We start from the raw sequence: 13,785 nt of genomic DNA on the forward strand, positions 1-13,785 counted from the left end.
AAAAATTAGCATCCACAGTCCCCGCTGTAACAGTAACATAACAATAACAACCAACCTTGTAAAAACATATGATCTGCGTACACACCCAGTTTCAATAATCCTTTTGTATTATTGTGGAATGTCATATTTCTGATTGTGACTTCCTCCATTTTACTGTGGTTTGTATCTGAGGCAAGCCCAGACAGCAGATAGAAACATTAGATTATTTCTGAACCTTCTGAGGACACAAACTGCAATGAACATACTCCTATAATCCAACTGTGTGGCCTAAACATGGCAGAGAAAAGAAAGCAAAGCATTTTTAAGACAGCTGCAGTTATAGTTTGATATAATGAGCCACTTTCTTTTAGGATGATCTCTTTGATCCATTTTAGTTTCTTCAAACAGATAATAGGTGTGATAAGAAAGAAAAACAGATGCCACCTACTGAAAAACAAGAGCAGTGCTTGTTTTAGTGCCAAGGTGAGGCTTGATCTGTCTGGTAACTGTGGAGCACAACTGCAACAGTAAACTAAAATAAAGTTCCTCTTGCTGGTCTTTTAGTGAAATATCTATGCGTGAGGCACATAACGTAGTTCCTGTTTAAATTAAACAAAAGCATAATGTTAAAGGTTTGAAATTAATATTTAAAGCAAACCTTTAAGTGATAAATTATTTCCACTGCTGGAAGTACGATAACTTCTGTGTGGGGGATCAAAAATGTACTGAGATTACTAGTGGTAAATATGAATTATTATAATGTACATTACTATGTTCATTTTATCCAAGTTAATTACTATAATATATACTTTCAAAAAGTACAGATTACACTACAGAAATATGAGCTGAACTGCTAAAAGAAATGAATGGAAATATTTGTCACAAGGCTATTATGTGTTACAAAAGTGGGAGACATAATCTTACATCACACACGAACCTCTTCAACTGCTCTCTAAACAAGTTCACACTTGTCGAGCAAAATGTTCTTTACTTCACAAACAGAGCTGCTGACCAAGAAATAATGCCCTTATTGTCACCGCTGAATACACAGCCCATATTTCCCATCCCTCGGCAGCGCGGACACAAACACTGTTTTTGCTGTATGAAGAATCAAATTATTCACCCTTCCTTTGCCTTGTCTCTCCTGAACGTGCTCCAGTCATCGTGCTGTCATGCTTCGCACGCATGCCACAGTCAGCTCCACGTTCTTCCAGCCCTCGCTCCCACATGAATAACTGCTCTCACAAAGTCTCCTCCTTCTCTCCTGTACACTATCTCAAGTTGCTCTCCCTTTCCTGTACACCTAAGCAGGAGTCGGAGTTTGAATAATGGATTAAGAAGACCAAGTAAAGGCCTAGTCACCCTTAGTTTACCATTTCACTTGTTAAAAATCTCTTGATCAAAGATGCCCTTTTTTTTTACCCCCTCCAACAAAACACACAACAAATAAATCATGATTTTTCAGTAAAACAAAGATACTAAAACAAAAATGCAATAAAACTCAAGAGAGCATAACTAAAATAATATCTTTAATGTTTTGTGAAATATTTGTTTTATTGCTGTAAAGCTTCTTGTATCCCTAAGATAGTTAGTTTTTTTCTTTTTCTTTTTTTTTTTTTAAAAAGAAGACAGAATCCAACATTTTGCTTACTTTTACTTTTTTTTTATTTTTATTCCTGAATACCTATATTGTCATGATTGTTATTTCATGTGTTGCTTTTTCACACAGTCTGATGAGACTTATAGTTCTTGTATTTACAAATATTTCCTCACCTGCATTCACTCAGTGTGCTATGCCATTGTCTTTTTGCTTTGGTTATTTTGAACATTGAGACCATCCTGACAAAGACAACACAGTGTCCCTGCTTTCAATAATCAACTTCAGAAGTTCCTGAACAAACAAACACACACACACACACACACACACTAGAAGAAAAGTGCAACTTCCTTTCAGCTAAAAGGAGATGCCATCCAGATGTTTCCAGCTTTGACTTATACAGAGTAGTGTATGCATGTTACTTACATTCATATATGCCAATAGTTATGCACAAAACAGCACAATCAGAAAATATATTAGTGTATTCATATAGCCTAGCTTTTGGTGTCAGAGCATTTAAAGGTTATGCCGGTCTATTAAAACAGCTGGTTTCTCGCATCTGGCTCTATTTGTCGTTAGACATTATGTAACATCTGGTCACGTGACATCATGACGGACGTTTCAACAGCTGTGTTGTGGCTCCACCAAACAAACATTTAATAGTTTACTAAGTTGTGTTTGCGCAGTGTAGGTATACTGACAAAATCCATGGCATCTATAACGTTTCATACTTTTCTCCACCTCCTGTGCCCACGAAAGCAAGCCAGGGAAAACCTGCCGGCGACACTTTCCAAAGTTTCACCCAACTCAGTTTTACAGACAAATAAGATCTCACCCGAAAAGAATTAAGAGACCAGGAAGGTTTAATGGCGTCATATAAAAGAAAGGGTTATGTGGACGGGTTCTGACATAGTTGGGTTGTTTTTCTGTACCTTTTTAGGGTTTTTTCTTTCAAGCTCCCTGAACAGGGTTAGCTGCATAGCTAAATTGCTGCTAGCTACCGCAGCTCCAAATTGATCTTCATCAGGCTAATGGCTTTGTTAATAAGAAGCTTAACCTCGTGAAGAGTTAAGTCGGCGGAGGTGTTGTTGAAAGCTTAGAGCTCACCTGATGTGGAGGCTCCTTAAGTCCACCCGGTTGGCCTTAGGTGACAGGCAGCTTGGTGAGAAGTTTCTCGGTGGTTAGCTCCTCCTGCGGGGGGTCAGCTGGACGTCTGACTGCGTAGACTTCACGTTTTTATGTTTCTATGTGTCCACGAAGAGTAACATTTAATTCTTGACATTGTTGTCAATAAAAGTCTACAGAAAGTATATTTGTATCTGTAGATTGCACATGTGTTATGCCATAACTCCGTTCTTACTATATTGTATATTATATTGTATTTCCATATTCTATTTTTCAGTAAAATAAATGAGGCTTTGCACAGCACGGTAGGTCATTGGACTTACATCAGTTTCTTGTACTTATGTCTTATTTGGGAATTTACATACTGGTCCATAATAAATAATGATTTTGGTTTGACATTGTGTCCATATTAAAGTTGTAGCCAGTCAACTGAACAACAGGAAACTTCTTTAGTGGACCCAAAAGTTTGGCAACCCATCTTTGCCTCTTATGAAACTGAAGTTGGATATATAATATATAATCCAGCACAGCTTCCTAAATTCATAAATGTCCAGTGCTGGTCCTTGAGGTCCAAAATCCTGCTGCAGGTTTTCCATGTGTCCCTGCTCCAACACACCTGACTCAATCAGTCATTGGGCAGAACTACATAGGCTGCTGGATCCATTAGAGGTAAGCCAGGTGCGTTGGAAGAGAAATACACTGAAACCACGCAGGAAAGCGGCCCTCAAGGACCGACTCTGGACACCCCTGGCTTAATTCATAGTCATGAACAGAGAAAGTCAATAAACAGACATACATAAACAACAAAGAACACAGAAATTCTCAAATATAAATTTATTGTTATTTTTCTTTTTATAATCTACCATGACAACAAACCAAACATGTAAATAATGTAAACAATTACGTGAGCTGCTAGAACAGTGGGAGCTTTTTCCAAATGAACTGTATTTGCAATTTTAAAATGACTACTTAAATATTAGCATTCTTAACCTTAAGTTCATCAATTTTTCAATTTAAGTGGATCAAGTGCAAATATGTAGTCGTCACTACCAACATATGAAGGTTCCCTGGGTGAGACGTCAGCAAACTGGAAGTTGCAGTAAAAAGCTACATTCAGGGTAAATGATACTTCCCAATTCATGTTTGACCAAAGGAGTTAAAGTTGTGGTGCAGATTGTCACAGAAAAGCAAAGCAAGAATGTAAACCAGACAGGCCCACCCATCTACAGAATACTGGAAACACGCCGAAGCCAACAATTAACTCTACAACAATTAGTATACAGCAGAACAACGTTTCCTGACAGATTTGTGCACCACCGTTGTCATCTGTTTACCACTGAATATAGGTATTCAGTGTTTTCTGTGTTTTGCTACAGTCACCCTCTGAAGTGACGAGGCTCTAGGCACATAATGTTCTCATAAGATATTGTGTTCATGTATAGAGCTTATTTAGGCCTTTAATAACAGCAGTAACTACAATGATCAAACTTCATAATAAATAATCAGAGTCAAAATAACTGAAGCCACTTTATTGTGGATCATTTCCAATTGGACAGAAGCTGTATGTTTACCGAAAATATCAACCTGAAAGTCTATTTTTAATGCGTTAAATGAAGACAGCTTGGAGGTGAATGTTGATACAGAGGTATGTTGATGGTAGATGACAAGCAAACACTTCAGCTTTTCCCCATCATCTTCAAGAGAAGCTACAGAAAGATAAGCAGAAATGTACATTTTTATTTTAGATTGTTACATTTTCTTTAAGTTTTCATGGTTTTCAGGATTGGTTGGTTTCGTTGACTCACAGCCATTTTGCAGGACAACACCACTTTTTCCCAAGCTGTTTCACACAAGTTATGTTAACTGCCCTCTCCAACCTTACAAAATATTTTGATATCTTCTTCTTAATATCCATTTTCTTAACCATTTAATCCAATTAAGGGGCGCGGGCCTTAAGCCTATCCCAGTAATCATTGGGTGAGAGGCAGGCTACACCTTGGACAGGTCACCAGTCCATTGCAGGGCCACACAGAGAGCCATACAACCACTTAGGGACAATTTAGAGAAACCAATTAAAGCCAACATGCATATCTTTGGATGGTGGGAGGAAGCTGGAATACCTGGAGAAAACCCACCCACTGACAGGGAGGACATGCAAATTTCACACAGAAAGGCCAACGTTCAAACGTCCCATCAGTCAAGGCAAGAGCCAATGAACTTCTTGCTGTGAGGCCACAGTGCAAACCACTACGCCACTATGCAGCCTTAATATCAAATCAGTAGATTAACAGAAAACGATTGGATAAGTTACCACCAATTAAAACCATTTTGTTTTCATTTTTTATGGCATTGAAGGGACCAGGTGTAATCACATTATTGGGACATAGAGTCAGTTCAAATGCAAGAATCTAGCTATTTAATGACTTAAACGTGTGTGTATGTCATGTGAATCAGGCACATTTGAGTTGTTTGATACGTTGATCAGAACAGCTGATGGTCTGCCTGCAGGCTGCTTTGAGAACTGTTCCACTTTTTACTCAAGAAGTCTAATCAGTACCTCTTATAATATAATCTTATACTATTCTTCCTATAATATAGTCAATACTTCTGTTTTCTTTTCTCCACCATAGTTTAAAAAAAGTAAACGTGCCTCTCCTTGAGAGAGGGTTATTAATTTTAGAAGCTCTGGTTGGTTCCAGCCTGAAGGCCTTAAATGGATTTGAACATTGTATTTTGCTGTTAGTTTTACATTTATGTGGTTAAAATATTCATAAAGAAATGCATACAAATGAATTTTAATTTATTAAGTTTTGTTTGCATATGTACCTTTGTTAGGTGATACTCCTCCTTTACCAGTTGCTCAATGATACTGAAATGGTCTGTATTCGCCACATCCTCGAAAGTCACGTTCAGTCCTGATGCTTTCAAAGTCTGAAAACAACCAAAGGAGGCAGTGATAGAAAGTTTTGGAAAGGTTTCATGTTCACAGCAATTCCAGAGATGTTTCCTTAAACTGGCTCTGCAAAGTTGGATCAGAGTAGCATCTACATTAAGTTTTTCTTTTTTTAACTGACAAATGGGCTAAATAATCAATCTGAACATGAAATGTGCTTTATAATCTCAGTCTGTTGCCTAAATTGTGCCAACATATTGGATGAAAAGATCCCCCGGTCATGTGTACTGACTTTGTGGTATTCTTCGGACTGCTTGCGAAACTCCGGTGAGTCGTTCTCAGCGACGGCCACAACAATCTGACAGCTGGAGGAGGAGAGTTTTAGCTGAGGGACCAACTGGCTGGGGCTGTTTCTGACCGCCACCTCCCTACCAACGGCAAACACCCAGGAGACAGAAGAATCAGGCAGCGACAGGCACACACACGCTGACACGTCAATACTTCCTCACAATGCTCTCTACAACACAAGCGACGGTATATAGGAAAGGTCATTCTGGTGGATTACTGCAGGGGTCCTTATCTGAACACTGATGCAACTTTCAAATGTGTTGCAGGCAACCATTTTACATTCAGACCCAGTAAAACCAGTATATTTACAGCTATAGTGTACGTTCATTAATATCCATTGTTCCATTAAAAGATTAAATAATAGTTGTGCTCATATTTATTCATACCCTTTCATTAAAGAAGGAAAAAAAACAGCTGCCTGTAAAATAAGCTGAAATTGACTTAATAATAAATACAAATTTTATAAAAATCATCACATTATTTTCTAATTCTGGTTCGATATAAATATTTTCTTTAAAAAAAGCTAACAAATAAGTTAATTTATTACATATTACATCACTCATAAACTAATATTTTGTTGAACAATCCTTTAATGTTTCCGCTACAGTCAGGTGTTTTCTGTTCCTCTCAGTCAGACTTCTGCACCTGTTGACAGGTATTTTGTCCCTCTGTTCAACAGAAAAGTGCTCTTATTTGTCCAGGACCAATTTGTTTCAATTCAATTAAATGAAAAAACTGTGTCTTATATTACTAAATTATATTTTTGCAAATCTGTAGTTATTGTTCCTTTTTTTTTTTTAAAGTCTGCAGTTATTTGACTGTTGTAAATTCAGCCTTTTCTTGAATAAAAGGGATGAATACATATGAGCACAACTGTATATTATATATATATATATATATATATATATATATATATATGCAATCCTATTTCATGCTATCTTCTTCATCTAAACATGACTACTGTGTACAACGTAGTGAAATGGTATAAGATACAACTAACACAAGGTGATGCTGTCCCAACCTGCTACATACAATAACACACTTCCATTTTCACCATCTGACAAGCGGAAAAACGCACAGTAGCCCTCATCTGCAGATTGGAATATGTGTGTGCAGATATTTCTTTAGTGTTTGAGTAAACTACTACAAAAGCATTAATTGGTTAACAAGCTGCCTACACAGGCGTTTTACTGGGACCAACAAAAAGAAAAGATGTAACACACATAATACATAGCTGCACTGAAGGTGCAGCTATGTATTATGTAAAGATATTATATCTTTACAGTGCATTTTCTGTAAAGATACCTACTCTGTCATCTTTAATGGCTCATTAACGTAGGTGAAGAGGATCGGCAGGAGGTCGTATATGCCACTCACAAGGAAAGCACCTACAAGAAGATTGGAAACACAATAAGTACAACAAACAAATTTGAATTGTTCCCGAACTGTGCAAGTCTTGAATTTCCCCTCGCTCTCCTTACAAAAAACCCCCCAAATTTTCTAATATTTTATTCTTCGGGTTTTCTGATGGTCTTTTAAAAGTTGTTCTTTGCCACTCAACATTGAGAAAAACAAAAGGTCGACTGTTGCTTAAAAATAATTTGAAAGACATAAAAACAGTATTTCTTGCTCAAACAAAATGATTTCCCAATAAACAAATATTTTTGCTTGTCCAGATGTGGTTTACAGTGTGTCAAAACAAAAAAAAGAGGACACTTGACCAGTGGAGAGTGAAAGAAGTAACACAGGTGTATAGAAGTATCACCAGCAAATAAACAGTATTTTAAGAGCTGTTTTCAACAAAAGGGAGGGGGAAATGCTAGTAAAACCCAACATGATAGAAGACCTAAGGGACATATCTGGCCCTTTATCTTTTGTTTGCTAAAACCTCATCAGAAATGGTCTCCACAGATGGGTAGGTGTCAAAAGGCCATTTATAAAAACAGAACAGTAAGAAAAGGCGAAATGACAAGAATTGGACTGAAATCAGTGATAACATGTCTCCTGGATGAGTCTTCCCCAGAGCCCCAACATCAACATTAAAGCATTGTGGGATCATTTAGACAGAAAACTTTAAAAAAACAGGACTTCCAGTTGACAGCATGGGATCAGAGTAGCGGGCTGGCTGGCTGTAAACTCCAAAAATAACCCCTAAAAGATGATCTGAGAAGAGAAACGTACCAGACCTTTAATGACAAGGAATAAATCTACGCTCTGGTGCGGCTACATGCTTTACTGACAAAACGAAGAGGAAGAACAAGAAGTTTCCCGCGAACAAAGGAGAAGACTGTGCCAGTGGCGACATGGCGGGCACAAACAGTCTTCTCTAAGGGACTTACTTCCTTAATTTAAATCCGATTTGACTACGCAAATGAAGGATGTGAATGCACACTTTGAAACCTTAGCTTCAGACACAAAAGAGGAATGAGATGAAAGATATATGAAAAACGATGGAAGAGACATCGGCGGAACTTGGTTACGCACAACAAAGAATAAGGACTTGGAAGACAAGGAAAAGACTACAAATGAAGTACTAATCCATCTGCTTAACGAAGAAAAAAGATGCAAGAAAAATTGGACTATCTGGAAAATAAATCCCGACAAAATGATGTGAGGATTTATCATGTAAAGGAGGGTGCGGAAGGATCAAATATAGTGGCAGCACATACATCTCTCACAAAGAAGCCTGAGACAGCGGATGCAGTACCGCGCTCCATTGTAGTAAAATTTCTCTAGTGGAACGTCCAGCAACAGATTTTATACACGGCTTGGGCGCAAAGGGAGATTCAACTGGATGGAACGTGCATCTATTTTCACAAGGACTACTCTGACAGTGCGACAAGAACGGACACGGTACACCAATACTGCACAGACTGAAAGAGAGGAATATAAAGTCACATATCTGCTATCCAGTGAAAGTCAAAGTTTTCGGAGAGGGAGAACCAAGGATCTACAAGACACCAGAGGAAGCTACCAAACATCTGAATGAATCTGGACTAATAACTAAACCGCCACAAGTCTCTCAAAAGTGGGCCAAACCCTTCTTAGACCATGGGCGGACGAGAAGGGAAAGGATCTTCTGAAGAAAGTAACTTCACGAGCGTTGACATGAATTATTTTTGAAAAAATGCTGATCTATGTAGTCATCAAGGTAAATTTATTTAATCTTAAACTCTCTTGACTTATAATTTGTTGTAATGCATTAATTCTGATTTGAGCCAGTAGATTCTTTGTTCGGACTACATAAAAGAAAGAAATATAAGGGGGTAATTTGGAGGCGTTAGAATGTTTAAAGGGGTGCTATTATGGTATTTGGAGTTTTCTGAGCTTTCTACAGTGTTACAGTGTTGAATCCTCATCAGACATGTGAACGACACTGTTTTTTTTTATCACCTAAACGCGTGTTTGAGTTTGAGTTCCAGCACTCTCTCCATTCATTTCTATGGCGACGAAAAACACGTCGTTTTAGAGAGTTTTTTCTACTTGGAAATCCTTGTGACGTCCCGGGGGATAAGGTTCGGTGATTGGTTACCTTCTACTGGTTAACAAGGACATGTACAAATACATCAGGCGGGTGGAAAACGTCGGATAAAGTTATTTCGAACGATGGCTGGTGAGTTTACCAAAGAGAGACATCCTGCTGCATTCGTTGCTGTGGGTTGCTGTTTTCCACTTCGTTTTCAGGGTCTGATTCAGGTTCCAACATGTAGGGCTGTGTGCTATGTGTTGACATTGTATTTTGGTTTAAGCTTATATTAGCCTAATCCTTCTGTTTATGAGATGTTACAATGACGGTGAAAGCAGGTGCGGTGCGTGCTCCCGATGTAGTGCAGTGGCAGGAGGCGGGGCTTAATGCGGAAGAGTCTCAATCCACTCGTTTTTCCCACAGGCTGATCTGACAGCCTACGGAGAGGGTCGGTCTGAAGTAAATGAAGCGATTTGTGACAATAACTTGATCAATCCCAGCCCTTCTGGTCTCAGAAATAAAAATAAATTAGCCTGAAATACACATAATAGTTCCACTTTGAGTCTCGCCTGCTGCTGACCATCTTATTTAGGGCATCCTTTTTTTCTTGCCCTAGACTTCTGAATAGCAAGAAGTCATATTATTGGCAAACAACAAGAGTTTGCCACTTTTGGAAGTTTAAATTACAATGTAAGTCTTATTTCTATTCTCAGATTCACGTGGTGGTTGGTATATTAAATAATAAAGTGAATTGTCAAGCAATGTAAAAAAAAAAAAAAAAAAGAAAAGAAAAGATAATGAAGAAGAAAGAAATTTTTTTTAAAAAAGCATCCGAAGAACTTTGGAAATCTTTCCAAAATTCTAGAAACTTATTCCTGGGGACTACTTCAGTGGTATGAGAGCTTGTCTGAGGAGGTCCAGGTTGTGTTGAAGGAAAAAAAAGGTTGATACCAAATGACTTTCATCTCATCAGTCCTGAACAAACTGTTTTTGCTTCATACACTGTATTTCCAATACTTTTATCCCCAGTGAGGCAAAGCATTCCTGCATGTCTCACCTTTGATCTGAGGAGTGATGCTGTACTGCGACCAGTCCGTGGAGAGCACCATCGCAGCCAGGTGAGCCCCAGCAGAGTGGCCACACAGGTAAAGACCACTGAGTTTGACCAGAAATAAAAGACACAAGCCTCTGGATAAAACAAATGCAACCTTCAAAAGTGATCTAGAGGTAAGCTTTACTTAAAAACAACCAGTGCTACCTGATGTGAGAATACTGCTGAACAACAGACACAACACTCCTGCGGACTTGTGATACCATCAGGTCCATATTACCTGAAAAGGAAGCAAGTCAGACAGCTGACATTTTCAGTTTATCTCTTTAAAATCATCTTTTTACCCACTGGGAAAAAAACAGCACTGTGAAAAATAAAAAAGGCTCTACCTTTTGGAGCGATGTCGTAACCAACGGCAACCACAACTACACCCTGATTGACAAGTGGAACAGCCATGAATCCTGATTCATCCTTGCTAAAACAGACAAAATAAAAACACATTTACTTAGAAATTTAAACATGTCGAAAATGTAAAAGTTGTCCTACAGAAGACACGCAGCCCTACCTGAGAAACTGCCAGTAACCTCCATGGAGGTAAATAACTAGGTTGACATCTGAAAGAAAGAAGATGAGGCCTGTTTTTGGTCATGTGTAACAGCGGCTTTGGCATAAATGAAATACATCAGTATGTCTATACCCAACGAGTTGGTCCTGGGTATATACACATCCAGCTTCTCTCCATCTCCCTCCCCATATGGCACATTGAGCAAAGTTTGAGCGAGACCACGGGCTTGTTCTGTACCTGCACAGCACAAATATCATCATGAATGGGAATAAAATAAACACTTACCCATTGTTGAAAAGTCTTGCTTAATATCTTTTTGGGACATACTACAAATCACTGTAAGAAATACTAGGGTTTCTTATCAATACACTTTGTTTTCCACATATTCCAGCTAAAAGGGGGACGAAATCTTGCCCCAAACATGGCACACATTTCCCTGTGACTGAAAATATTAATTTAAAGTGAGCGGGCTTCTTAAACTCTGCCACATTTCCAGCAGAAATGGCCAGAATATTTGTTTTGTGCTTTTCAGCTATGTCTGACTGTCACAGCATGCACTGTAGCCAGTACTAAAAGGTCATTTATAGAAACTGGGCCATAACTGACCAGTACATTATATAATATAGCTTAAGTTAGTCACATTTTTTGACTTTTGGGTCTCGTATGACTGGCAAAACTCAGGCTATTGTTATAATTGAGCCTTTACTGCTAAAAGTAGCACAAATTAGGCCAAATGTGTATTATCTTGGGCAATGTTCAGGAATTAATAGTTCTGTTCATTGGCAATGGCAGTGTGAACAATAGCAGGTCCCCCTCTTAAGATATGTCTAATTTATGCCTCCTCATCTCCTCTCCACTCTCTCCTCCTGCCTGAGATCTGGAAGTCACATTCAGTTATTCTATTTATCAATATTTCAACTCATGAACCGATAGTAAATTTAGGGGAGAGGAGGCCTGAAATGCAAAAAGCAAGTGTAATTAGAGGAAGTCCTTCTAACATCCATTATGTATGAAGACATTTAGCTCATATACTAAATATCTCTGTCAAAAAAAAACATTGAATGCACATCCAGGTCTTGAAATACAAGAGCAAAGTGCAGAAAAACAATGGTGTGATGATGTAGTTGTGTTATTCATGTTGATATTACTTGCTCTTGGTTTAAAACAGAGACCACCCACTCTGGATCTTGAGAGCTACCGTCCTGCAGGGATTAGTGTTTCGCCGCTGCAACACACCTGACCCAAATCAATGGCTCATTAAAAGGTAGGTGCAGACGATGAAAACAAGTTGTTGGAGAACCTTTTCATATGAACCAGGGGTGTCCAGATCCGGTCATTGAGGGCCACGCTCTTGCAGGTTTTCCATGCACCCCTGCTCCAACACACCTGACTTAAATGAATGAGTCATTGTGCAGAACTTCATAGGCTGCTGGATCAATTCAGTGTAAGCCAGGTGTGTTGGAACAGGGTTACATTGAAAACCTGGATGACAGCAGCCCTCCAGAACCACCTTTTGACACCCCTGATTTGAATAAAGTATGTTGTACCAGAAAAACACTAACACCTGCAGGATGGTAGCTCTCCAGGAACGGAGTTGGTGACCCCTGGATTAAAATGACAGCTCATAGCTCTGTTTAGTTGGTTTCTTCCTTCCTCATACCTTTCCTCACCTCCTTTAGTCACATCTCTGGTGGGCAGGACTAAAGATCAGACAAGTTAAAGGGAGGAGAGGATAATGAAAAATGGGGAAATGATTGGTAAGAAGAATGCAGTCGTCATTAATTCACCTGTGTCTTTCCTCTTCTGAAGCTTCTGAATACATACTGTAAAATTGACTGATAAATCTTTTTTTTTTTTTTTTTTTTTTTAAATCACAATTGAATCCCTTTTTATTAGTTGGTACATGAACCTATCTTTTTCGTGTAAAGTTTTCGGCAAACTTAATTCAAACAGCTTTAACCTAACAAAAACGTCAGTCTCGATATATGCAGTATTGAAGAATGAACTGCTATCAGTGTGGTTTACCTGTGATAGTTTCTCCTCAGTAAAGCGCTGGTTACCTTAATAGCCTTTAGTTTGTAATACGTATAAATATCTCGGTTACTGCCATGCTCGACAGGGGGTTGTATTTTTAAAGGGTATACCGAATTTGGCACAACACCTGTGCTCCTGTTACGCCGTGAGCTTGTCTTTACGCCTCAAGCGTGTTTCTGATTATTTGTTTTGTTTGGTTTTTTAAGAAAAAAAAAAGCGTCTTGCATTAAAAGAAACCGACCTTCCTTGAGAGCCTTTACGTGGGCCTTGATCACGTCGTCTGCAGACATCCTGTGGGACCACCTGCTGGGCGAATATTGCCTCTCGAGCTCCTGTTTGACAGAGAAACTCTCGTCAGCCGGGCGGCCATGAAAGCTGGGGGACCTCACCTGCCACCATCAGGGGTGATAAGCAAAGCACACAGCGCTCTCTGCTGGTTAAACTGACTCTCTGCAACTGAGGGTCTTCACTTCATTTGACTGTTTTCCAAAAAGAAGTAAAACTGTCTAAAGATAAGCAGAAAGTATACTGTTACTGTATATGAAATATTTTGGGACATTGAGTAAAAGTATCATAGAAGGTAAAGAAACAAAATACAACATTTTTTAAAAAATATATCAGAATAAGAAAGACTTTTATTGGCATTCTCTTTGAACAATTCACAGATTAGGAACTTGTTTTGGTGATAAGGTGCTGAATAATTAAGATAATTAAAATAATAATAATA

At 38.6% G+C, this 13,785-nt stretch overlaps 2 protein-coding genes across 2 annotated transcripts in view; both read right to left on the reverse strand.

Annotated features, from left to right (window-relative positions):
• Positions 1–2,775, reverse strand: part of cant1b (calcium activated nucleotidase 1b) — a 5,986-nt gene extending 3,211 nt beyond the window's left edge. The window contains exon 1 of the mRNA XM_079238400.1: positions 2,684–2,775. The gene's annotated coding sequence lies outside the window, so the exon portion shown is untranslated. The remainder of the gene's footprint in view (positions 1–2,683) is intronic.
• A 745-nt stretch (positions 2,776–3,520) lies between these two features.
• On the reverse strand, positions 3,521–13,449 carry afmid (arylformamidase). Its single transcript, XM_079265147.1, has 10 exons — positions 13,300–13,449; positions 11,157–11,261; positions 11,025–11,073; positions 10,849–10,934; positions 10,667–10,739; positions 10,466–10,563; positions 7,252–7,330; positions 5,887–6,022; positions 5,528–5,632; positions 3,521–4,407 (listed from the first exon to the last, which is right to left on the reverse strand). Exons 1-10 carry the CDS (start codon positions 13,346–13,348, stop codon positions 4,378–4,380), a joined length of 810 nt encoding a protein of 269 aa, XP_079121273.1. The 5' UTR covers positions 13,349–13,449; the 3' UTR covers positions 3,521–4,377.
• Between the last annotated feature and the right edge of the window lie 336 nt (positions 13,450–13,785).

The sequence above is a fragment of the Telmatherina bonti genome (genome assembly GCF_933228915.1).
Source record: "Telmatherina bonti genome assembly, chromosome: 3".
NCBI classification, from domain to species: Eukaryota; Metazoa; Chordata; class Actinopteri; order Atheriniformes; family Telmatherinidae; genus Telmatherina; species Telmatherina bonti.

Coding starts and splice junctions, on each gene's coding strand:
- afmid (XM_079265147.1), bottom strand. CDS start 13,348: ATGTCTGCAGACGACGTGATCAAGGCCCACGTAAAGGCTCTCAAGGAA. Junction 7,331..10,465: donor CATCACTCCTCAGATCAAAG/GTGAGACATGCA, acceptor ATCTTCTTGTAG/GTGCTTTCCTTGTGAGTGGC. Junction 5,633..5,886: donor AGTCCGAAGAATACCACAAA/GTCAGTACACAT, acceptor GGTTGTTTTCAG/ACTTTGAAAGCATCAGGACT.